Source organism: Theropithecus gelada, chromosome 16 (assembly GCF_003255815.1).
Source record: "Theropithecus gelada isolate Dixy chromosome 16, Tgel_1.0, whole genome shotgun sequence".
In the NCBI taxonomy this organism is placed as follows: domain Eukaryota; kingdom Metazoa; phylum Chordata; class Mammalia; order Primates; family Cercopithecidae; genus Theropithecus; species Theropithecus gelada.
The window spans coordinates 65,466,570-65,492,620 of NC_037684.1; the positions used below are offsets into that span (position 1 = coordinate 65,466,570).

Consider the following 26,051-nt stretch of genomic DNA (forward strand, 5'->3'; position numbering starts at 1 on the left):
CCACCTCTATTTGTAAATGGAATGACTAATGGGTGAGTGACTTGGCAGTGACTCTAGGAAGAGCACTTAAAGAAGCTTGTCCTAACATCAGAGAGAAAAATTAAAGAGGCACATGTTTTTCTCAAGATCACAAATTAAAGTAACATGTGAATGAGAAACTGTTAAAAATATTTACAGCTTATATGGCAGAAAAGACAAATGATGTTTAATCCTCCCACATAAGATGACTAGACAGCATGAAAAAAAGTCCACCTTATTTGAAAACTGGGCAAATGGCATGAACAGGCAATGCACAAAAAAGAAATATAAATAGAAAAACAATACATGGGGAAATGTCCAACCTTCCTAGTAATCAAAGACACGCAAATTAAAATCGTGTGTGTGTGTGTATGTGTTTTTCTCTCAGACTGATTGGCCAAGATTTTTTAAAAAGAATGCTGATACCAAATGCATATTATTCTTATCAAGCACGTGGTAAAATAGGAGCTCTCATATCCTGCTGGTGGGAGTATAAGCCATACAGCCTCTCTTGAGGGCAGTTTGGCAGTTTGGAGCCAATGTTAAAAACATGTAGAAGGGCTGGGCGCGGTGGCTCACGCCTGTAATCCCAGCACTTTGAGAGGTCGAGGTGGGCAGATCACAAGGTCAGGAGTTCGAGATCAGTCTGGCCAGCATAGTGAAACCCTGTCTCTACTAAAAATACAAAAAATTAGTCAGGTGCAGTGGCAGGTGCCTGTAATCCCAGCTATTCGGGAGGCTGAGGCAGGAGAATGGCGTGAACCTGGGAGGCGGAGGTTGCAGTGAGCCGAGATCATGCCACTGCACTCCAGCCTGGGCTACAGAACAAGACTCCATCTCAAAAAATAAATAAATAAATAAATAATAAAAATATAAAAACATGTAGATTCAAAATTCAACCCAGTAATTCCATCTAGAGAAATTTGCGCTACAACACTCATCAGAGCAGAGCACAAATATGTATGTTCAAAGGTGGTTCAAGATGGTTACCTTTACGTTCAAAGGTAGTTAACATTTATAATAGTGAAAAATGGGAAACGGCCTATAGCTGTCCAACCCTGGGAGGTCCTTCTTTTAAATGCCTCCACTTCGACTCCAAGGCATTTAAAAGTGCCAGACGACTTTTATTTTTTAGTTTGTAATTTTTGTGAGATAGGGTCTCGCTCAGTGGCTCAGGCTGGGGTACAATGGTGGCTCATGGCAACCTCCACCTCCCAGAATCAAGAGATTCTCCTGCCTCAGCCTCCCAAGTAGCTGGGATTACAGGCGCAAACCACCATACCTGGCTAATTTTTGTATTTTTTAGTGGAGATGAGGTTTCACCATATTGGCCAGGCTGGTCTCAAACTCCTGACTCCCAAGAGATCTGCCCACCTCAGCCTTCCAAAGTGCTGGGATTACAGGCGTGAGCCTCCATGCCCAGCCCAGACGACTTTTAAACATCATGAAGAACAGTATTTGACACGAGAAAATGTTCATTATTATGGGAAAAAAAAAACCCTACAAAACTAGATGTGTAAAAGTATGATCTATGTTTTCTATGTCTGTAGGAAAGAATTAAATAGCTCCACAACTGAACAAATGTTAATTAAGCCTAACAGGAAAGATCTCTGCAGCAACTGTGGTTGGTGGAAATAGGAGTATATTCCTTTCTCTTCCTGCTTTTGTTTATCGAGTGCATGAATTAAATATATATTTCTTAGGTTGGGTGCGGTGGCTCAGGCCTGTAATCCCAGCACTTTGGGAGACCGAAACAGGCAGATCTCTTGAGCCCAAGAGTTCAAGACCAGCCCAGGCAACATGGTGAAACCCTGGTTCTACAAAAAATACAAAAAAAATTAGCTGGGCATGGTGGCACATGCCTGTGGTCCCAGCTACTCGGGAGGCTGAGGTGGGAGGATCTCATGAGCCCGGGAGACAGAGGTCTCAGTGAGCCAAGATCTGTGCCATTGCACTCCAGCCTGGGCAACAGAGTGAGACCCTGCCTCAAACAAAAAACAAAACAAAAATCCCAATGTGTATTTCTTTAGAAATTCCATCAAATGTGATTTAGAACACACTGAGCATGAAACCATGTTGTAGAGTGAACAAGAAGAGGCCAGACCTGTGCTGGAGTACCCTGGGGTTGGAAGCCTAAAGAAGAAGGCAGGTGACAGGCAATCCTGATGTGGCGCAAGGAAAGCTGTGTGAGGCCATGCTGGGTGCCTATGCCAGGCTTGTGGGGTGGAGCGGGGCTGGGAAGTAACATTGGAACCAAGACCTGGGGTATGAGAAGGAGGCAGCCAGATAAAACAGGGGTGTCCTGGGAGAAAGGGAACAGCATGTCCAAAGCCCCAGAGAGGCAGGCGAGGGGTCCTCGCACATGGCTCTAGAAACAGACCAAAGTTTGGAATCACTGGAGCATAAAGAGTGAGGGGCTGGAGGGCGAGGCAGGACCAGCTTATTTGGAGCCCTGAAGGCCATGCTGAGTGCTTTCAACTTGATCCCAATGGACGCCCTCAGATTGGTGCTTAGAAATCCTGCTCTGGGCTGAGTGTGGTGGCTTACGGCTGTCAGTCCAGCACTTTGGGAGGCTGAGGTGGGAGGATCACAAGGTCAGGAGTTCAAGACCAGTCTGACCAACATGGTGAAACCCCGTCTCTACTAAAAATACAAAAATTAGTCAGGCGTGGTGGTGCGCACCTGTAATCCCAGCTACTGAGGAGGCTGAGGCAGGAGAATGGCTTGAACCCGGGAGGCAGAGGTTGCAGTGAACTGAGATCGGGCCACTGCACTCCAGCCTGGGTGACAGAGAAAGACTCCCATCTCAAAAATAACAACAAACAAACAAACAAAAAGAAATCCTGCTTCTGCTGATTATGCAGAGGGGAGCCTGCGAGGTTCACCTCAAGCCACAGGGAACCTGAGGGCAGGATGGTAAGGAGTCAGTGATGTAGGGGAGGTGACTCTGGGTTCAAGTGGAGACCCCAGACCTGAAACTGGAAATACTGATTTGGGAGTTGGGAGCACAGAGATGATGAGTGGTGAAGGAGACAGACCAGGAGGGCATGGGGGTGGGCGGAGAAAGGAAGCTGAGTCCTGAGCAATGCTCGTGGGGAGGGAACAGGTGGAGCAGAGCCATTGTGGACGATGTGGGGGTCCTCTCCCCAGAGCAGGGCTGGGCAGCCTCCGGAATCCGGCCAGGTTGAGGTGGGAAGAACGATGGTGTGCAGGCCTCAGAGTCCTCAGTGGACGAGGAGGAGGGGGAGAAGGGGAGGCCGGGCTGGTGGCAGGAGCCTCAGTAGTTTGCTCAGCTGCTACAACAAAGTGCCACGGGCTGGGGGCTGAAACGCTAGACGTTTACTTCTCCTAGTTCTGGAGCCTGGAAGTCCAAGATCAAGGTGTTGGCAGAGTTGGTTGCTCTGGAGGCCTTTCTGCACGGCTTGCAGATGGCTGCCCTCTGGCAACGTCCTCATGGGATCTCTCCTCTGTGCACATGCTTCCCTGCGTCCCTCTGTGTCCTCGTCTCCTCTTCTTACAAAGACACAGTCATACTGGCGTAGCGCCCACTCTGAGGGCCCTGTTTTAAGACTTTATCTCTAAATACAGTCCCATTCTGAGGTACTGGGGGTCACGGCTTCAACATATGAATTTTGGGAGAACCTCAGCCATGGTACTGTTACGTGCCCAATACATGCTTATGGGTATAAACAGGAGGAGCCGAGGAGGAGCTCCTGGAGCCCAGGTCTGCCTGCCTGGCTCTGCTAGTGGAGAAGGGAGCAGTGGAGGGGTGGGGTTTCCTTCGGCGCCCATGGGTGCCTGTCCTCCCTGCGCCCCTGCGGCTGACACCTCTCTCGGTCTTCCCCTGCAGCCTGCAACTGCAACCTGCATGCCCGGCGCTGCCGCTTCAACATGGAGCTCTACAAGCTTTCGGGGCGCAAGAGCGGAGGTGTCTGCCTCAACTGTCGCCACAACACCGCCGGCCGCCACTGCCACTACTGCAAGGAGGGCTACTACCGCGACATGGGCAAGCCCATCAGCCACCGGAAGGCCTGCAAAGGTGGGCGACGCGTGGCGGGGTGCGGGGGGAGCTGGGGAGACCCTGGGAACATCAGTCCTCCCGTTCCTTCCTCGCTTCCTTTTCTATTTTCTTGCAGTCTGTGTACAAATTGGCATTGACTGAGGTCATCTCTCTCTCTCTCTCTCACACACACACACACACACACACACACAAAGGCCCCCCTGGTATTTGGAGGTGTAAGCCAAAACAAAGGAGCGATGGAGACATGGCTCAAAGGAGAAGAAAGGAGAAGGTGTGATCCCCTACAAGGGTGCAGGGCTGCAGCCGCCAACACCTCTCCCTTCCCTCCCCCTCCTGGGCTTCTCCTCTGCACAGGTGTGCTGCATACCAGAGGCCCGCGAGTCATGTTCGCCAGGCTTACCGTTGGGACAAAGGACTCTCTTTTACCAAATGCACGCAGACACACTTCTTTGGATGTGTGCGCACCGCCCCTCACTCCCCCACCCCCGAAACACACACACACACACACACACACACACGCACACACACACGTACAGTCCCAGCGAGGTCGGCAGTTTCAGGGGCAGGGTCTCAGAAGGAACATGTAATCCATCTGCAAATAGCTTTACTTCTCAGGACAAAAAAAAAAAATTAAAAGGAGACGGGAGACTCTATTTTCGTCCACTGAAGCAAGCACTAATGTTTTAACTTTCTGCTGTTTGTTTTTCTCCTACCAACAAAAATGAAGCAATGGTCAGATGATTCAGAGAAGCTGATGAAATGCCAGGGAATTCAGTGATGCTGGAGGGTGAGAAGTGGGGCCCCCCACCCCACAAAAGCTTTTGGTAATTCCAGGAACCAAGGCTTTCCTGCTCCAAAACTTATGGCCTAGGGCCAGGGCCTGCCATGAACATGGCTTCCCAGAAGATATTTACCTCTGAGGGCTGGTGGGCAACACCTCAGCATGGGTGGGGTCCTGACCTGGACTTGTGTAGACTCTGACACGGCAGGGTCCCAAGCCATGGCAGACAGGCCCAGGTGGTGTGCTGCAGGAGAGAAACCCTTCTGTGGCCGCTGCTTAGCGTGTGGATGAAGCAAAAGTATCATCTTCTTAACAGGAAGTCCACCAGATGTTGGGCACTTGTGTGCAGGACCGACTACATAATTTGCAGGGCCCAGTGCAAAATGAAAACAGGGGCTTCCAGCACTTTGGGAGGCCGAGATGGGCAGATCACCCTAGGTCAGGACTTCAAGACCAGCCTGCCCAACATGGTGAAACCCCGTCCTCACTAAAAATACAAAAATTAACCGGGCATGGTGGTGCGCGCCTGTAATCCCAGCTACTTGGGAGGCTGAGGCAGGAGAATAGCTTGAGCCCAGGAGGCGGAGGTTGCAGTGAGCCAAGATCACACCACTGCACTCCAGCCTGGGTGACAGAGTGAGAGTCTCAAAAAAAGAAGAAGAGGAGGAAGAAGAAGAAGAGGAGGAGGAAGAAGAGGAGGAGGAAGAGGAAGAGGAAGAAGAGGAAGAGGAAGAAGAGGAGGAGGAAGAGGAGGAGGAAGGGGAGGAGGGGGAGGAGGAGGGAGAGGAGGGGGAGGAGGAGGACGGGGAGGGGGGAGGAGGAGGGGGAGGGGGGAGGAGGAGGGGGAGGGGGGAGGAGGAGGGGGAGGAGGAAGAGAAAGAGGAGAAGAGGAGAAGAGGAAGAGGAGGAGAAGAAGAAGAGGAAGAGGAAGAGGAAGAAGAGGAGGAGGAAGGGGAGGAGGAGAAGGAGGAGAAGGAGAGAACGTCTTGGAAAAAAAGAAAAAAAGAAAGTAACAAAGTAGGGAGCTTCTTATTCCAAAGCTATTAAGAATTTTGAAACAAGGACAGCAGAGTTTCAACCAAGCTGGTGCCCTTCTGAGCCCAGGGCTCATGAATCCAACCCAGCCCTGCTTATGTGGAACACTTTTCTCAAAATAAAATAAACAGGTTCCCAGTCTGTCTCCTCCAGGAGAAATCCCTTTGATTGCAAATGCACAGGCATGAGTAGAGTGGCTCCCTAGTTCAAGCAAGGTGTCCTTCTGTGTCTGTGGACTTACGGCTGCCTCTGGTGGTTGCCAAGAGAAACATGAGCAGAAAGGTAGCTGGGCTGCTTCCATGTTTTTAAAAAAATCACGGTTTTAGGTGAGAATTCCCCAGAAGACTGAGCGGAGAATGAATGGGAAGGTGGCCCAGGCAAAGGGGCCCGAGAAACATCTGCAATGGCAGAAAGGTGTGACCAGGACAAGCCCCGGGAGAGATGGCTCTGGGTTTTCAGAGAACATAGTTGGAAGGTATCCAGCTCCTTTGCCTGTGCCCAGAGTGTTTGTTGTCTCTCTTTTACAGAAGAAATTGAGGCCAGGGGTCTTGTAAACAGCTGGCTTGCACATAGATTTCTTGGGAGTTCAGCCAAGAAACTATACCAACAGCAGCCACTCAGGTGGGCAGTCCTGTGCCTGAGAGGGAGAAGGTCTGGGTGAGAAAGGGCACTGGTCACTTCCTGTCATGCCAGTTTCTGCTGCCCGATTAGAAATGTATGTTTCCCGGAGAGGTAAAAAGGGGCAGGGCCCTGGTCACCTCCACCTACCCCTTGTTGCTGTGGGGAGGGACAAGAGCTGTTTGCAGCCTCTCACCACTCAGACTGAGAGATGTCAGGAAGCCACAGGGTCCCGGGAACCCGCAGGCCATTCTCCGGGGCTCTGCCACTCTGGCTGAATGGTATGTTATTGCCCACCTTCCTTTACTGGTTTCTAGGAGGGTCAGATGCAAATAGATGAGGATGCGTTCTTGTTTTATGATTTCCAACACTGTGGCCAGCCTAGGTGGCTGTGTTTTCCTTCCCAGCCCTGTACATCAGCTGCGTTGGCCTTGGTGGGAACCCTGGGAGAATAAGTCACAGGACGGGAAAACCTACGGATGAATTCTGCTCAGAAAGACACAGGCAAATTCTACTGAGGAAATGTGGCAGGAAAGGCTGGGACTCTTAGTGCCTCTTGATGGGGGAGGAATGACAGTGTTTCAAGGAAACTGCCATCTGATTGGTGAAGAAAGACAGTGCTTCAAGGAACTTGTCACCTGATTGGTGACAGGAGACTACACTTTAAAAAACTTGCCACCTGATTGGTGAGAAAGACAGCACTTTGAGGTTTCTGCTTTCTGATTGGTGAGAAAAAGCATTGCCCGGAGGTCTCTGCTTCATGATTGGCGAGAAAATATCTGCTCTCTGATTAGTGAGGAAAAATTTGACTCAGGAGGTCCAGTCATCTGATTGGTGAGGATAGACCTCTCTGGAAAGTACGGATCTTTCCCCTCAGCTCTTTCCTTTCCTGGTGTCAAGCTCTTACGGGAGGTGGGACACTTCCCACCAAAAAGAGACCCTGAGATCTTGGTGGGAACCATCTTTAGGAGAAGTTCAGATGCCGGAGGGATGTGTACCCTTGAGATCTTCACACAGGGGTCTCCTGGTCAACCCCCTTCCATCACCACCACCACGAGTGCCTCCTGCCTTGTGTTCCCAGGGCCAGATGGTTCAAGGGAATGGTTCCTTGGGGGGAAGCACTTTTTCCCCAGTATTTGATCTTTGACAGTTCGCTCTCAGAGGCTTCTGAAAATTTGTAGGTATGGTGCTGCCTCCAGGCTCCATTTTTTTGTTTGTTTGTTTGTTTGTTTGTTTGTTTTGAGATGGAGTCTCGCTGTGTCATCCAGGCTGGAGTGCAGTGGCGCAATCTCGGCTCACTGCAACCTCCGCCTCCCGGATTCAAGCGATTCTCCTGCCTCAGCCTCCCGAGTAGCTGGGATTACAGGTGCGTGCCACCACAACCACCTAATTTTTGTGTTTTTAGTAGATACGGAGTTTCACCATGTTGGCCAGGCTGGTCTTGAACTCCTGATTTCAGGTGATCTGTCCTCCTTGGCCTCCCAAAGTGCTGGGATTACAGGCATGAGCCACCGTGTCTGGCCGGTTAGGCCCCAGCTTTTGAGATTGACTTCCCAGAGCCCCACCATAGGCCTTCAGGTGAGGGCTGCACTTCTTTGCTTTGTTTCAGATGAATTTCACAGGGGAACAGGGGCAAAGGGCAGGGGTTCTTGACTCCCAAATTGGCTTGGGAACGGCCTCTGGGGCCTCTTTACCCCCGACTTCTCAGAGCCTGGGCAGGGAGCCGAGGCCACCCATATTCTGCTGGTGACTGGCTGACTAGGGGACGTTGTCCAGTGTAGAGCAGGGTTGGACCCAGACAAGAACAGCCTGGAGTAAGGGCATCAGATTCCAAACGTTACTATGTAGTTGCTCCATTTGGGAAGTTTCGTAGCAACAAATTTGTTGGGTTATTTCTCCCCTCCCCTGGTTTAGAAGGAAACCAGAGCTGGCAGGGTTGGCGCATACAAAGGACTGTAATAAACGTACCCAGGGAACAGGCGGCTGCACTCTCCAGCTATTCAGTGCGATTTCACAGCACTGGGACGGCCTCGTTATGGTGCGAGCTGTTGTCCTATATAAAGTCAGATGAGATAAATTTCTCCCTTTTCTCCGCTGGATTGTTTGTGAATGATACTCGTCTTGGAATCTGTCAAAAGACAGGAGGTTTTGTTTACCATTTATCTTTTTTATGGACTTTGGGGGCGCTTTCTCTTTTGAGCGGGCAAAGACGACCGAAGACGACGTTACTATTTAACCATTTCAGCCCTGCCCCCATTGGTAACAATATTAATTTATCATTTTCCCAAACCATCTGTGATGGATAAAGACATTCCAGGAGTCTCCCGTGAACCGAATTGTGATGAGAATTAAGAAATTAACCAGTGCATCCAGCATCCCTGTACAAAGGGCCTGCATTCCATCTCACTGAGCTGCCTGTTTCCTTCTCTCATTGTCTTTCCCCACTTCAAGCCCATGTGGTTAAATGAAGGCTAGGAAGGTGCTTGAGTCCCAAGCAAGAAGATGAAATAATTAGCCAGGGCAAAAGCATGCAGTCATCCTCACATGTTTGCCAGGACATTCTTGCTACTTCCATCCACCCCTGATTTCTTCCAGCAGCTCAGTCAAGGGTTGCGGAATGAGGAGGATATGAACACTACAGTCTTGCCCCCTCTGTTTCCCTGGGCCAGTGTGTACAGGGAGCGCCCCATGACTTTCTCATTCGTGATTCTCTGCCTTCACTGTATGGCGTCATCAGCAGTATTTGTCTGTCACATTATTTGCCTGTAACTTAGGCTCTGAGTCTCACCCTTGGCTACATGTTGGAACCACTTGGGGAGATTTGAAAATACTGCTGCCTGAACCCACCCCCAGAAATTCTGGTTTAATTAATGGGTCCAGATGCGATCTGGGCATTGGGAATTGGAAAAGCTTCCCAGGAGATTCTAATGTGTCACCGACACTGAGAACCACAGAGCATAAGAAATGAGGATGGTGAGTCGCTCTTGGTGGCATTAAGGGAAGACTTGTAGGCAGCCTAGACCCCAGGTTTATTCTTCTGAGGAGAGAGATTGATCATCAGTGAATTTAAATATTTTTTATGATTCTCTTGATGAAAACTGGGAGGGTGGGCATTTAAATTTTTTAAATTTAAAAACCTTGGTCGGGCGTGGTGACTCATGCCTGTAATCCCAACATTTTGGGAGGCCGAGGTGGGCGGATCACCTGAGGTCGGGAGTTTGAGACCAGCCTGACCAACACGGAGAAACCCCATCTCTACTAAAAATACAAAATTAGCCGGGTGTGGTGGCACATGCCTGTAATCCCAGCTACTTGGGAGGCTGAGGCACAAGAATTGCTTGAACCCAGGAGGTGGAGGCTGCAGTGAGCCGAGATCGCGCCATTGCACTCCAGCCTCGGCAACAAGAGCGAAACTCCGTCTCAAAAAAAAAAAAAGAGTTTTACAGGGCAAGGCTGGGAGCTTAGCTAGTGCAGCCTGATTAGGGCACAAGATCAGACAGTCCTCAGTGCCAGATAGATAGTGCATGCATGTGTGTGCGTGAATATGTATATTTAGATCTGATCAATTGTGGATTTATTCACAGCACAGCAAAGTCCCCGGGCCCCCACCCTTCTTGGCTTTCCTGACTCTAAGTCATTATCCACCCACCCTATAAATGCCTCAGGGGCACCATTTCAATATGTGGGTCCCTTGTCACATTTCTGTTACCTGTATTTCCATTTTCATGTTTTTTTTTGGGGGGGGGGTACGGGAAAAGGGTTGGTCATCTGAGGCAGGAAGGTACTCAGTGGCTGGAGTGGCTCCAGCTTTGAGGACAGAGACCCCAACGCAAGGAGTGGCCTTCATTATGGCCAGGTAAGGTTAGTACCTACTGGGAGAAACTGACACTGTAGATACTGCATTAGGGAGAGAGAATTCCCACTGGAAGAGTTTCCCTCCAACTGTGATCTCTGTGGATGCATCTTTTCCCTTGGGAGATATGGGCATCAAAAACCTTACCTACATATTTGGCTCCATGTTCAAAGTCTATAGGGTATCAGATAAGTCTGGTGACCTCTCGAGACCTCAGTCTCCTCATCTGTGGGATTATGTTCAGGCTGCTGGCCTCTGAATCCCTTCCAGCTTTGACATTCCACATTCCACCTGCTTCTTAAGTAGTCAACCTCTTAGGAGAACCTAAGGATACAATAGGACGATTCTTTGTAGCAGTGAAGTGTGTGATCTGGTGACTCAGAAGAGCTGGTAGAGCCAGGAAATTAGGTGGAGGTGGTTTTATTGCAGGCTTTATAGATGAAAAGAGTCCCTGATCTTGTGACTCGGCCCATGTGGCACACTGTGCCAAACGGAATCTTCCTGGCCTAGCTGTGCTCATTCGCTGGGCGTCCTTGGCCAGTCCACGTTTTCACCTCCCTGGATGGGAGTTCTCTCGTCTCTCAGGACCACTCTTATCTCCAGATGCCACACAGAAATTCCTGGAGGATTGGCTGGGCGTGGTGGCTCACACCTATAATCCCGGCACTTTGGGAGGCCGAGGTGGGTGGATCACCTGAGGTCAGGAATTCAACACCAGCCTGGGCAATGTGGTGAAACCCCGTCTACTAAAAATACAAAAATTAGCCCGGCGTGGTGGCGCGTGTGTAATCCCAGCTACTCAGGAGGCTGAGGCAGGAGAATCGCTTGAGGCGGGCAGAGGTTGCAATGAGCTGAGATCACGCCACTGCGCTCCAGCCTGGGCTACAGAGCGAGACTCCGTCTCAAAAAGAAGAAAAATAAAGAAAAAGAAATTCCTGGAGGATTTCCAGGGGTTCCTGTGTTTGAGCAGAAAAGGCTCCTGATTATTGAGCTCCCCAAGTTAATGGAAGTTCTGGGTTTGGCCAGAACATTAAGGGAATTTTACTTGAGGAAATAGTGTCTTTCAGGCTTTTGTTGCCAGGAGAGCACTTGTGGGGCCGGGGGCGGGTGGCACGGGGGTAGTAAACAGGTTTAGGATGCAGAGCTTTGAAAAGCATGGAACTTGGAGTTATTCAGACCAGAGTCCAGGTTCCACCTCTGGAGGCAAGACACTTGCTCTTGGGAGCCTCCGCTTTCTTATCTGCAAATGGGGATCATAGCCCTTCCTCCCTCCTAGGGCTATGGTGCAGATTCAATGAGATGATGTGGAGGTCGTCCTGGCATGTAGCATGCATTCCACACATGGCAGCTCTTAGGATTATTTGTGCAAGTCAGGGAAAACAGAAAAACTAGAACCCACTGCCATTGTCGGCACACACACAAAGCAGATATGCTTCCTTTGACTCTCTGGTTGCTTTAGTTCTTTCTGTGCGTGGTGGCCCTCGGGAGAACCGGCCCCTCTTGCTTGAAGGGCTCAGCCCTGGTGTGGACTTGGCAGCCAATTCCCACGGGACTGGGCGGGGCCCCAAGGATTGGCCCTAATGCTGTTGCACACTCTCAATAAAGGATTTCCATGCTTTGGGAGCAAAGATGGCAAGTCGAAGGGCAGAGATGTGCCCGACAGCTGCTTGTGGAGACCCAGCAGAGAGAGGTGGGGGCGGGCTGTGCACATCCAGATTTGACTCTGGAAGTGCCAAGAAAGACCAGGCAGCATCTGAGGGACTCCTTGATTGGACTGGGTCTTAGGGCTAATGGGAGGCCCGAGCTGGCCTGAGCTGCCTCACTTGTGGCACAGACACAGAACCCAGGTTCCTGCTCCTCCCCCACTGTGTCATACAGCCCTACCTTCCTGCCCCAAGCTTGTGTGACACACAGACACACACACACACACACACACACACATGGAATCATTTGCAAGACCTGTGTTTTTCTCCTTGGCTGTAAAACAGGTGCAGGATGACTATAGTTAACTATATCACGAAGTGTCAAATAACCCAGTTTGGGATTATGGGACTCCTCTCCCCCCTCCACTTCCTGCCATCTGCACCTTGATCCGAAAGTGGCAGGGAAAGGAGAGGTTGTGCAACTTGAAACATTAATTCTTTTGTGCCTCATTAGCAACTGCGGGGACAAAGGAAAGCATAGCTTCAGAGGAGGTTGACACAGACAGCTGAAATGACGTTTGGGGATTATCTTCAGATTTCAGCAATCCTCCCTCCCTCCTTAACACAGAGAATGTAAGAGTGGAGAGTGCAGGGGCATTGGATTGCAGATGACCTAGGATGTGAGGGGACTGTCGTCCCGCCTGCCTCCTCATTTGTTCCTCCAGATGTGCAAGGGGCAGCAAAATGCGCCCTCTCCCCACCAGGAAAGGACGGCAGATTGGCCTGAGTTACATCCAGATGAGCAACAAGATTGTTTGTTCATGTGATTCAGCACATGTTTGTGTAGCGCTTATTGCGTGCTAGACATGGGCCCTTGGGCTTGCTTTTTGATGGGAAGTTGATAATAAACAAAGAAGACAGAGATTGATCATCAATGAATTTAAATAGTTTTTATGATTCTCTTGATGAAAACCGGGAGGGTGGGCATTTAAATTTTTTTAATTTAAATATCTTGGCCGGGTGCGGTGACTCACGCCTGTAATCCCAACACTTTGGGAGGCCGAGGCGGGTGGATCACCTGAGGTTGGGAGTTTCTCCATGTTGAAACAGGGTTTCTCCATGTTGGTCCACCGTGCTCGGCCAGGCTCACCTTTTAAGAAGCTACAGATGAGGAGAAGATACTTGCACATCCCACATCTGAGGGAGGACTTGAATCCCAAATACGTAAACAACTCTCAAAGTTGAAAGAAAAGAGGAAAAAGGAAGATAATAACGGATTGTGGCGAGTTACATGGAGGAAAGCAGCTGGGTGGAAGGAGAGAGTAACTGGTCAAGCTGCACTACGAGGTGGCCCTGGAGGGGCTTCCTGCGAACAGGACATCTGAGATGAGACCTGGGACTTGGGGAGAAAACATCCACGAGGAAGCTGAGGGAAGAACATTCCAGGAAGAACCAAAGTCTGGAAACAGGAAAGGGCTTGGTGGGCCCTTGGTCAGAAGAGAAGAGAGGGAGAAAGGGGTGGGTAGTTAGCTCCTTGGTGTCTGAAGAGGAGGTAGGTTCCATATTCAGCACTGGAAGGCTGGAAGGAGAAAAGTGATCTGACTGATGTATCATGCTCACTACTTTTTTTTTTTTTTTTTTTTTTTTTTAGACGGAGTTTTGCTCTGTCACCCAGGCTGGAGTGCAATGGCACGACCTCAGCTCACCACAACCTCCACCTCACAGGTTCAAGCGATTCTCCTGCCTCAGCCTCCCGAGTAGCTTGGATTACAGACATGCACCACCACACCCGGCTAATTTTGTATTTTTAGTAGAAATGGGGTTTATCCTTGTTGGTCAGGCTGGTCTCGAACTCCTGACCTCAGGTGATCCACCCACCTCGGCCTCCCAAAGTGCTGAGATTACAGGTGTGAGCCACCACCCCTGGCCAGGCTCACCTTTTAAGAAGCTCCTTCTGTAAGACAAGCTACAGATGAGAAGATACTTGCACATCCCACATCTGATGGAGGACTTGAATCCCAAATATGTAAACAACTCTCAAAATTCAACAACAAGGAACAGACAACCCAATTAAACATGGACAAAACGCTTGAACGGAAACATCGTCAAAGACGGGCAGATCACAAATAAATACATGGAACGCCCTTAGTCATTAGGGAACTGCAGGTGAAAACCACCATCAGGGTCGGGCGCGGTGGCTCATGCCTGTAATCCCAGCACTTTGGGAGGCCAAGGGTGGTGGATCACCTGAGGTCAGGAGGCTGAGGCAGGAGAATCACTTGAACCCAGGAGGCGGAGGTTGCAGTGAGCCGAGATCACGCCATTGCACTCCAGCCTGGGCAACAAGAGTGAAACTACATCTCAAAAAAAAAAAAAAGGAATTTATGCACATGATAAAAACCCATTCACCAAAAAAGTGAATTTTATTCTATGCAAATTAAATAATAGCAATAAGAAGAAACTCCTTCCCTAGGGCTCTCTGACACTGCGTCTTTGGGCCTCCTTGTTCCCCATCTCCCATACCTCAAAGCTCTGAACTCACTCAGAGACCAGTCTCCCTGGGTCAGCACTCCCTCCCCTCCCCTGGCCTCTCTGTCTGCCCCGCCTCCAAAAGCTCTGCCTGTCTGGTGTCTTCGCTGCCATGTTACATTAGGTCCCCTCCATTCCAGAGCGCCCTGCTGGCTTTCCCGTGTTTCTTCTCTCGGTTGCTGATCCTTCACCCCTGTTTTGGGGAGTGGGGAAGAAATGGGTGCCTGGACACCTCTTTGTGCCTGATATCATCTTTCCAGTGTCACCTCTAGTGGGGTTCCCACCAGGCTTCCCCCAAGAGGCCTGACACCCACAAGAGATATGGGGACCTGGGGAGCCTTTGGATCCTGCTTTTCTCTGAAGATGCTGGCCCTTGCTCTCTCTGCGGACTGTCCTCACTACACCAAGCATGCTGCTACGGTCGCCCTCCCTGAGCTCCACAGCAGCCAGAGAGCAGCCAGGCCCACGCATTGGGACCTGTCCACCGGGCCCCATCCACCCCTACTTTCTTTGTGGATCGTGTCCACCTATGCAGACTAGTACTACTCAAAGCAGAGAAGACTGTCTCCCCACAACCCAGGAGGGCCATAGGCAGGTGCAGCCCTTGGAGTCACATGGAGCCTCACAGTAGGCTCCAGGGATCAGCCCTCCCTGGGGAAACTTGACAAGATTTCCACATTCACTGCTGGGGCAATGTCCCGGGATTCAGGGCAGGGTGGTTTATCTGTCGGTTGTGTTCCTCTGTCCCTTGGAAGTCTTGTGAGGATGAGGAAGGGAGTTTCCCATCAGACTTTGGGAGGGATGCCTTCAGCACCTGCTGTGTGAGCCTTTTCTTCTTCTGGACTGGAACAGAGGGCATCTCCTGCATGCTGTACAGGTGAGGAGGGGGCTGCTGAGGGGGCAGGGCTCCTGGCAGAATCTCTTATGCAGGGCTCCCTTCTCTGAGCCCGTGCCAGCCTTCCGAGGGCCGTTAGGACCTGCAGCACTTCCTGCTCAAGGCCTCAGCCAGTACCCTTTTGAGAACAGCCCTCAGATGGTCTGTGAGCCGTGAGACCTGTTGAGAATCAGAGCCAGCAGGGGCTCTAGAGATCACGGAAGCCGAGAGCTGCTCTGCTGGCCTGTGGGGGTTTTGGGGGCCCTCAGAGACATGGCCTACCATGGAGAAGGTTTTCCTCCTCCCACAAAGCTGGTGACTTCCACAGGGACCCAGGGAATGAAAGAGTTCATTGGCGGAGTGGTGGGGCAGTCTTCCTTCTCATGAGTACAGGACAGGCCTGGGAGGGTCCTGGAGAAGAAGATGCTTACCTGAGGCTCCACACAGGTGTGTTAGTCAGCACAGGCTGCAGAGTGCCTCAGACTGATTGGCTTAAACAACAGAAGTTTATGTCTCATAGTTCTGGAGGGTGGAAGTCCAAGACCAAGGTGTCAGCAGGGCTGGTTTTGTTCCAAGAAACATCTGCTCCAGGCCTCTCTCCTTGGTTTGCAAATGACCGTCTTCTCCCTGTGTCTTCACACGGACTTTCCACTGTACTCATCTGTGTCCTGATGCCCTCTTCTAATAAGGACACCAGTCATGTTGGATCAGGGTCCACCCCAGTGACCTCACTTTAAATTAATCAGCTCTTTAAAGCCCCTATTTCCAAATACATCCCACTTTGAGGTACTGGGGATTAGGGCTCCCACATCAGCATGTGTGTGGCAGGGAGGACACAGTTTAGCCCATAGCACAAGGTCAGGCCAGAAGCTGAACTTCAAGACTGGCCAGAGGCCTGGGTGGTGGCTGTGGTGGTATCTGAAGTGAGGGTGGAGGCTGGGGCTGTCCTGTCTCCCCTGTCCTACCTGAAGCTGCTCCAGAGGGGCGCATGCCAAGCTGGCTTTCCTGTCCTCCCTGGGCACATGGCCTTGGACTGCTGCCATTTGAAGATTCTACCTGACCCCAAGAGTCCCTGGAGCCAGAGTCCTCAGGAAAAGCAGCCAGACCTCTGGATAGGAGCCCAGTACAGACTTCTGGAAAGCCTCAGCACGTGCTTCCGTGGAGAGGGTGCCAGGCTCAGGAGTACGTGTCCTCCCTGGCAGAGCCCAGGAGCCGCAGTGATCCCTTCAGAGAGTGTCAGAGGGAGCGAGGAGAGGCAGCTACTTGGGCACAAGAAGCTGAGGATGAGAAGCACCTGCCATCCAGGTCAGCTTTGCCAGGGCTCTCAGAAGTCCCTAGGTACCCCCTCTCTTCACCGACAAACCAAATCTCAACAAGATTCTGACACCATGCAGGTGGGTGCTGGTGCAGGCAGGGCCAGCAGTAGGGGTGTACGGAAGGCCTGCTGTGCCCTGCAACAGGAGCCCTTTCCCCTGGTCTCTTGCCAAGACATTGAGGAACGGCAGCAGGAGGGGCAATGGTCAAAGGGTGGGCGCTGCCACCCTGGTTCCTTTGGACCCAGCAGTTAGACAAAAACCGTAGCCTGTTAAGTTGTAAGTCGCTTCAGTGGGACTTTAGAGGGAGACCTCCGTCCTTACAGATGAGCCACTGGTGGTCCAGAGAGAGAAAGGCACTAACCCAGGCTCACTGGGAGGGTGAGGGCCAGACCCGGATCCCCTCTTACCTGTCTGAAAGCACCTGGGTCACCGGAGCTGTCTGTCCCTGTCTCATGACCCAGAGCAAGAACCGCCTGGGTTCTCTGCTTCACTGGGAGGCTCTCCAGCCTGCCGTGTTCATGGGAAACCTGATCCTGCCGCATTCTCAGGGACCTGGGCTTCCGTCTGGCCTCACCTTTCTCTTTATGGAAAAACTCCCCGAGTACATTGTTTCCCATGGCCAGGTGCTGCCTGCTCCAAGCACATGGGGTGACCTGCCATGGAAGGGATTGACCGACCTCTGAAAAAAGTGGCTGACTTCCAGGGACATGGGAGCCACCCAGCGGCGTCCTGTGGTGGAAGATATTCTGACCCAGACCACTTTCTCAGAGGAATTAGGGAGGCTCTCTCTCTGTCTCCTTCACCGGACCGCCCCCTCCCCTGCAAAGGAAAAGACCTCCACTCACCTAACTTCCACCTTCTCCCCAGCTCACTCCACACCTCCCCTTCCCTGCCTCGTGTGTGTCTGTATCTGTGTGTGTAGCTTTCTGGATCTGAGTATATGTCTGTGTGCGGGTGAGTTTGTAGATAAGAATCTGTGTGTTTGTGTGTCAGTGTGTGTAGATGAGAGAGAGGGAGGGAGATTCAGTAGGAGTCTGCTTGTATCTGTGTGTTTCTGGGAATATGCGTGAGTCTCTCTGTGTTAGTAGGAACTTTTTTTTTTTTTTTTTTTGAGATGGAGTCTTGCTCTGTCGCCCAGGCTGGAGTGCAGTGGCGCAATCTCAGCTCACTGCAAGCTCCGCCTCCCGGGTTCCCGCCATTCTCCTGCCTCAGCCTCCTGAGTAGCTGGGACTACAGCTGCCTGCCACCACGCTCGGCTAATTTTTTGTATTTTTAGTAGAGACAGGGTTTCACCGTGTTAGCCAGGATGGTCTCGATCTCCTGACCTCGTGACCCGCCCACCTGGGCCTCCCAAAGTTCTGGGATTGTAGGTGTGAGCCACCATGTCCGGCCTAGTAGGCACTTTGATGTGTCTGTGTCTGTGTGTATTTCAGAGTCAAGGGGCTACAGCGAGGTGACTTTGACCTTCTCTTCCTCAGGGCCAGGGCCTGACCCTTCCCTTGGCCTCAACCAGTCAGATTCTCCCTTTCCAGGCCATAGTGTGGCATTGTCATCTGTCAACTCTGCCTACACCTTGAAACTCACCCTTTGCACAGAGGGTATAATGGGGGCCATCTCGATTAGTGAATTTTTAGGAAAAGTTCTTACTTTAGGGTCTTTTGGCTGGGGATTGAGAATGAATTCCAGGCACGTCTGTTAGGATTGCATTGGGTACAGGTAACAGAAAACCCACTTTGTATTGTAAGACAGGAGCTTACTTCTCCTTGCAGAACAAGAAATACAAAGGGGGCTGTTTAGAAAGGGTGGTTCCCTCAGAGATCCAGGCCCTTTCTACCTCTCTGCACAGCCCCCGGTCTTCTCCTGCAGTTTTCTTTGCCGGTCCGTGGTCTCCTCTGTGCCGTCACGCACATTTCAGAGGGCTGTTGCGAGGACCAAGGGATTCGACGCGTATGAGAGAGTGTGGATGTGCTAAGGAGTTTGCAGGAGTTGCGCGGGGCGGCTACTGCTGAAGAATACTCTGCCTTGGGCAGACCCTTTAGGACCCTGATTGCCTCCCTTCCTAGAACAATGATCTGCTGGTGTGGAAACACAAGTCAGCCTGCTGCCTCCATACACCAGACAGATAGGGCAGATTCTTGCAAAATCTTGGGAGAGCGATTTGGAGTGATTTGGAAATGGTTTGGTCCTTTTGGAGGAGGAACACATCAGCAGCAAGCATCAGCTTGTGTTGAACCAAAGGGTGGGCCCTTAGGAAGCGCCTGCTGCACACAGCCGATACAGTGGCGCTGCCATTACCCAGGACAGCCCTCACTCTGCCAGACCTCAGCTGGTGCCAGCCCAGGCAGCTGAGCAGGTCACCAGCTGTCGGGGCCGTGGGGCAGAACAATGCGCCATCCTGGCTCCACCCAGAGTCCGCTCTGGGTTGGCCGCTGCCAAGATAAAGACCACCTGGGCCAATGGTGGTGTCCACGTGTGACTTGGCTCTGAAGGTGCAGTGACCAAGCAAGCTTTGGTGACCTCTTCAGCCAAGTCCAAGGATCCAGAAGTTACTGGTCCACAGCTGTGTTCCATCAGCTCAGAGGGGAGAATGTCTTGGCATGAATCTTAGGATTACCAGCTGGCTAAGGGAGGTCAGCTGGCCTGAGCCCCTGATGCTCACGCCTTGCATCAGGGGCTTCGAAGGCGGTAGGAGCCTGTGCTGTGGCCCTTTGCGTTCGCACGGCCGACTTCGAGGCACTGCCCATGCTCCATCTCCCGTCCTACCACGGACGAATTGAAGAGGCCATAGGGAAAGGTCAGAGGCCATTTCCAGCCTCCCCTTCTCCCCTCCTCCTCCTCTGCATGCCTCCATGGGCCGTCAAGGCTGGATCTTTTCTTACTGTTGAGTGAAAAAGACAACAGAGAATGAACTTGAATTTAGGGTACATCTGAAAAGACGATTACCTAACAAAAGGCATTACTTCTGGCTGGGCACGGTGGCCTATGCCTGTAATCCCAGCACTTTGAGAGGCCAAGGCGGGCAGATCACCTGAGGTCAGAAGTTCGAGACCAGCTGGCCGACGTAGTGAAATCCAGTTTCTACTGAAAATACAAAAAATTAGCCAAATTAGCTGGGCGTGATGGTGGGCACCTGTAATCCCAGCTACTTGGGAAGCTGAGGCAGGAGAATCGTTGGAACCCGGGAGGTGGAGGTTGCAGTGAGCTGAGATTGTGCCATTGCACTCTAGCCTGGGCAACAAGAATGAAACTCCATCTCAAAAGAAAAAAAAACAAAAGAGGGCCTTCTATGAGTAGTAGCAGCAAGACTGGAGCAGTTCCATCTGCCTCACAGGCAGGGAGCCCTGTAGGCTGCCCCTGTGCCAGGGCCTGTGCCCCCACCCTCCTCCCACCTGACGGGGGCACCCCCAGTCCCGGGACCCTCACTCCAAGTGATTCCAGGAGTTTTTGCATGTCCAGACACAACTTCAACAATTCCTCACATTCTTCTCCTTTCCACCTTCTTCCCTCCCTCATCTTCCTAATTCTCCTCATTGGCCACTCCTGGGCCCGAGGCCAGCTGGGCTGGGAGAGGTCACGTTTTGAGCCACGGACTCCCGTGCTCACGCCCAGCAGTGCTTGCTGGGAAGTTCTAATCTGGCTCCTTTAAACTGCCCTCACCTGCGTTTTTGGTTTTTTTTCATCCTTTTGGAGGAGGAACACATTAGCAGCCACCAGGGGACACCTGGAATTGCTGCAGGACGCCACCTGGGCGGGGGTGTGGCCAGGACATTTGCCTCCTTCCTTCGGTCTTCCCCTTCCCCGCCGCTCTGAGGCCACCGCCTAGCTTCAGGGAGGCAGGACTTAGCAGGGAACGCTGGCGTCCTGTGCCTACAGGTATAGCTGTTCTATGCCCGGAGCATGTGTGTTGGTGGGACATCCTCCTGAGGTCCTGTGGCTACTCTCTTACTGGAACTGGCTCCTTAGGACACAGCGACAGAGCCTCTGTGAAGCATGACGGGGTGGGCAACCCTACCTCTCCACCCTTTCAAGCCCAGGAGGAAGGTGGGGGGCCCTGCTCTGTGGAGCCGTAGTTGCTGGCCTGAGAATCCCAGCCTTGCTTCACCTCCCAGCCTGGCTGTTCCCTTCCTGTGAGGCTCTGGGAGTTTCCTTTACCTCTCCTGTCTTTGTTTGCACATTTAATCAAGCCTTTAAACTAAATGATCACTGTGACCCTTTCTAGTGCTACAGTGTATGGGTTTTGTGATTCAGAAGGCCGCCTTGGCTGCCTGGCTGCAAAGCAGGGTCAGGGGTGGGGGGCAGCAGCTGGGGGAGCCACCCCTCCCTGTGACTCCCTCTAACCTGGCAAACCCCACTCGTCCCACGCCCTGGGTCAGCAAGAAAACTTGGGGGCGGGGAGCTGGTCGAGGACGGAGTGAAAACGCATAGGCTGACCCTGTCAAGGGAAGGTGTACCCTCAAATCCTGACTCCTCCACCAGGGCTGCGGGCTGTGCCTTCCCCAGAAAGTATTTGAAAGCCTTCCTCCTGGGCTTCCAAAGGGCTCCCGCACTTCACTTTCCTGCTGCCAAAGCAGTCTCTTCAGGTCGGTCCATTTTAGTTTTCAGTCCCCGTTTCCAGGTAGGCGGGTGGCCAGTGTCAGAGCTTCCGGAGTGCGTTTGGGCTTGGCTGGGCCTGCTCTCCCTTGCTGCTCTTCCTCTAGGGCAGGGTCCATGGAGGCACCCCTGGGTAGGGAGGGCTCTGGGGGGGATGCACTGGCTCCTTCCCCCTTGTCTGACCCTCCCATTTTGTGTTCTCTGCAGCCTGTGATTGCCACCCCGTGGGTGCCGCTGGCAAAACCTGCAACCAGACCACCGGCCAGTGTCCCTGTAAGGACGGCGTGACGGGTATCACCTGCAACCGCTGCGCCAAAGGCTACCAGCAGAGCCGCTCACCCATCGCCCCCTGCATAAGTATGTTTGGGACACCAGCTTTTCAAGTCTCTGGCTTTGTGGGAGGACAGTGAGCTTTTGAGGATGCTGGTCACTGACGTTCAGTGGGTTCTTTTATTTTTGAGATGGAGTCTCACTCTGTTGCCCAGGCTGGAGTGCAGTGGCATGATCTCAGTTCACTGCAACCTCTGCCTCCCGGGTTCAAGTGATTCTCCTGCCTCAGCCTCCCAGATTCAAGTGATTCTCCTGCCTCAGCCTCCCGAGTTGCTGGAATTACAGGTGCATGCCTCCATACCCCGCTTATTTTTGTCTTTATTTTAATAGAGTATGGGATTTTGCCATGTTGGCCAGGCTGGTCTTGAACTCCTAACCTCAGGTGATCTGCCCACCTTGGCCTCCCAAAGTGCTGGGATTACAGGCATGAGCCACTGCACCTGGCCCGTTCAGTGGGTTCTGTCCTCAATGTGCATTCCTGCATTCACGGTCTCATGCTCATTGAGTCCACGTGGGAGACCCCCCCCCCAAGCTCATAGAAGTTCTTACAGAAGCCACTGGGGGCTCAGCAGGGCCAGCCTGTCTGAGGCTGTCTATCCTGACAAACACTGGGTCTCCTGTTTCTGGAGGAAAGCAAGCCGCTGTCCTCAGCACTGGCCCCATTCTCACTGTCCACCTGGACCCTGGATCTGGGGTGGGTCCATTCCAGGCGTGCTGCTGTCACTATTGCCGGAATGTCGGCTTTCCCTCTGCCCCTGGTGGGTTCAGAACAGAAAGGACGGACAGCCCAGAGCCTTCGAGAGGAGCTAGGCAGGGCTTCCATGCACCGCACCTGTGGCCCTAATGAAGGATGATAGCCCTGAGGCATTCCACACAGCTGTTCTCAGGGGCTCGCTAATAGCAAATGACCAGGATCCACACCTCGGTAGAGGGGGCTCAGCGCCCATCCAGGGCAGCGCAGGTTGAAATGGTTTCACAACAACCTCCAATTGTCAGCCTCACAGTTGGTCAGAATCCTTCTGTCCATCCACATTCTGCAAGGTGAACATTTTTAGACACCTGGGAGGAGATCTGGGGTTCGGAAAACATTGGGGGGGCGGGGAACTGAGGTCTTCTTCAGGGAGTTAGGCGTTCTCAGGTTGCTCAGAAATGGTTAGAACCAACATTTCCAATCCCCAAGTGGAAAGATCAAGCCTAGACATGAGAGCTGGCGTTTCTGAATCAGAGGCGGAACCCTTGGGAACTCTCACTTCCCAGCCTGTGCTTTCTCCTCTCCTCTCACAAAGGGCGGGCTGATGCCTGGCGAGAGCATTGCTCCCTACCGGGCAACCTGGGGCTCCATCCTGGAATTTTCGCGTTGCTCTTCCCAAGGGAAGAGCTACAGGTCCCAGACAGTGCCTGAGGGACTCGTGCCCTGTTTTGTCCCAGTTTGCATAGCCATGGGCCCTGCGTGGGCGTCCCAGAGCCAGGCCGACCTCAGGCGCTGAGGTTGGTGGTCACAGTGGCTCTGCGGCCATTGGCTTCGGCTCCATGTGTAGACTTGTGGGATTAGACTGGACCATTCAGATGTTGCCTCCGGGATGTTTCTGCTGGGACCAGGTGGCTTTTTAGGTCCAGCTTCCTAATCACCCATTGTGACAGGACACCTATGGGTTGTTGTTGCTAATACAGTTGCCTGAGGTCAAGATTTGACCCCGTATTGAGGGCTGTGTCCCTCACTTGTTCTTCCTAAAGGAGCAGAGGATGCCTCTGGTGCCTCTCAGATTTGCCTCCCAGCCTGAGTAGGCCATGTCCCTCCACCAAGCCTCAAGTCCTAGCTCATCTAGAATCTGGGAGTCAGAGTTTTACGGCAAAGAGTCAGACGGTGGCTACAGTCAGTGGGGTTCGTGGTCACTCACCAGGGGAAGTGAGTCCCTTCCTCTTAGGGACTTCTGGTCCATGGTTTGGCCTTGTCCAGAAAGAGGAAGCCTGAGCTTCAGTGCCAGGCTGCTGAACCGATGAACAGTGGGGACTGGATGAACCTCCTCTCCTTTCTTGAGCACAGGGTGGGGTCCGGCAGGTAGTAGGAACCAACTGCTTTTTAAATGTTTATTATTATATATACGTTTTGAGACGGGATCTTGCTCTGTTGCCCAGGCTGGAGTGCAGTGGTACCATCATAGCTCACTGCAACCTCAAACTCCTGGGCTCCAGGGATCCTCCTGCCTCAGCCTACTGAGTGGCTGGGACTACAGGTGCGTGCCACCACGCCTGGCTAATTTGTTTTATTTTTTGTAGAGGCAAAGTCTTGCTTTGTTGGCCAGGCTGGTTGCAAACTCCTGGTTTCAAGCCATCCTCCCACCCTGGGCCCCCAACGTGTTGAGATGACAGATGTGAGCCCCTGCACCTGGCCAAATTGCTGTATTAGATAGAGAATAATCAACACGAAGCACACAAGCTTTTATGAGGCCCTTGGATCTGCACTCTTGGTCCCATGCTGCCCACTAAGAAAATGCCTTAGCACCTGAGAGGTGAGGCCGCCGGAACGTGGGCCGTGCTGCCAACACTTCTCTGCATGTGGGAGAAACCTTTTCCTTTGGGCAGATTCCCAGCGCCTTGCGTGCCGTCCTGCCATGGCTCCTTCTCCACCTGTAAGTTGAGCTTAGAGATGAGCAGGGCCCAGTAGCCACATCACGATGAGGAGAGTGGCCTGGGGAAACCCCTCTCCGCCCCTCCAGGGGTGGAGCTGAGTTGATGTCAGGCCCGGGGGTGGGGGCAAGGCCAGGCTCTGTGTTGCCGCCTCCCTCCTGCCTTCACGCCCCCCTGCTAGGCGAAAGGAGAAAAACACCACCTGCCCAGGATGCCGCTGCTGATTTCTGTTCCTCTGACTTTTCTTGAGCCAGGGAATGGGAAATGGAGGGGAGGGTCCCAGGAAGTTGGGAGGAGTCTGTGCTGGGCTCATTCTAAAGTCAAAAAATCATGTCGGCCGGGCGCGGTGGCTCAAGCCTGTAATCCCAGCACTTTGGGAGGCCGAGACGGGCGGATCACAAGGTCAGGAGATCGAGACCATCCTGGCTAACACAGTGAAACCCCGTCTCTACTAAAAAATACAAAAAACTAGCTGGGCGTGGTGGCGGGCGCCTGTAGTCCCAGGTACTCGGGAAGCTGAGGCAGGAGAATGGCGTGAACCCAGGAGGCGGAGCTTGCAGTGAGCTGAGATCCGGCCACTGCACTCCAGCCTAGGCAAGAGAGCCAGACTCCGCCTCAAAAAAAAAAAAAAAAAAAAATCATGTCGTCTTACCTTGTTTTCTCTCCACCATCCCCCTCCCCTCGCTCCTGTCTTGAACCTCACAAAGAGATCCCCGTAGCGCCACCGACAACCGCAGCCAGCAGCGTGGAGGAGCCTGAAGGTAAACTGCCCCCTTCGCTTCTAATTTCCCACTCTTGCTGTGTGGCGGGGTGGTGGGGTGGGTTAACAGGGAAGGGGCGTTCAGAAGCCCAGACTCCTCTAACCGCTATCTGGGGTCTGCTCCGAATGACTGGCACCCCTGGGTTGCACTGAAGAAGCTGGAGCTACAGGATGCTATGTTGTGACTTTCCCTCTGAGAATCAAATGGAGGAGATTTTAATGGTACCTCTCTCCCAAGCCTGGAACCCTAAAAACTGAGCTCCTTCTATTTGTCCACCAGCTGCCCATCAGCCCAACACCTTCCAAGCTGAGGGCCTGTCACTGCTTCTTGGGGCTGCAGAGAAGGAAGGAGCCAGGTGCTGGGGATACAGAAGGAGGCCTGGGCACAGGCGCACAGAAGCAGAATGCAGGGGGCCTGGGAGGTGGGCGTGGGGGAGAATCACATCTTCATTTTCATTCGCGTCCAACTGAAAATTTAGCATTTCCTCCATGGCAAAGAGAGGCCGCAGACCGCAGCATGCGGCCGAGCCTGCACCTTGGTCACCAGCAGAAGTCACAGCGGTTTTCACATCACATGCTAGCTGGTGCAGATATCATAAATATTGTTCATGCTGGTTATTGCTTCTCAAAACGACAGAAGTTACTAGACCCGCTGCTAGATCCTGATTTATAATCGTTAATCAGGAAGCACTCGCGTAATGTAACCATACCATCCATCTGGTTCTTTAAAGATATTTGGGCAGCGGCATTTCAGGACTATTAATTTCCTTTGTAGACCTGTGTATTTTATTTTAGCATGGAGAAATGTTTTTTTGAGGAAGGGTCCACAGGCTTCACCAGTCCTTGACACAAGAAAGGTTGCATAGCTCTGGCTTTGGGCACTCAGAGGGCACAGCCCTGCCGGATGCCCTGCTGAGAGCAGCCCAGGCCTGTACCCACAGTCCTGGTCCTGGGGTCACACAGGGCTTTTGTGTACTGGTCCTTGGGGTAGAAGAGGGCAGAAAGTGACAGTGAGGCACCCCAGCATGGACATTCATGCTGGCGCTGGGGACCCT

General features: G+C 52.3%; 1 protein-coding gene across 1 annotated transcript in view; it reads left to right on the forward strand.

Annotated features, from left to right (window-relative positions):
- NTN1 (netrin 1) overlaps positions 1–26,051 on the forward strand; it is a 228,318-nt gene that overhangs the window by 145,345 nt on the left and 56,922 nt on the right. The window contains exons 3-5 of the mRNA XM_025362550.1: positions 3,869–4,057; positions 21,486–21,635; positions 24,944–24,997. Of these exons, the coding sequence (XP_025218335.1) occupies positions 3,869–4,057; positions 21,486–21,635; positions 24,944–24,997 (393 nt within the window). The remainder of the gene's footprint in view (positions 1–3,868; positions 4,058–21,485; positions 21,636–24,943; positions 24,998–26,051) is intronic.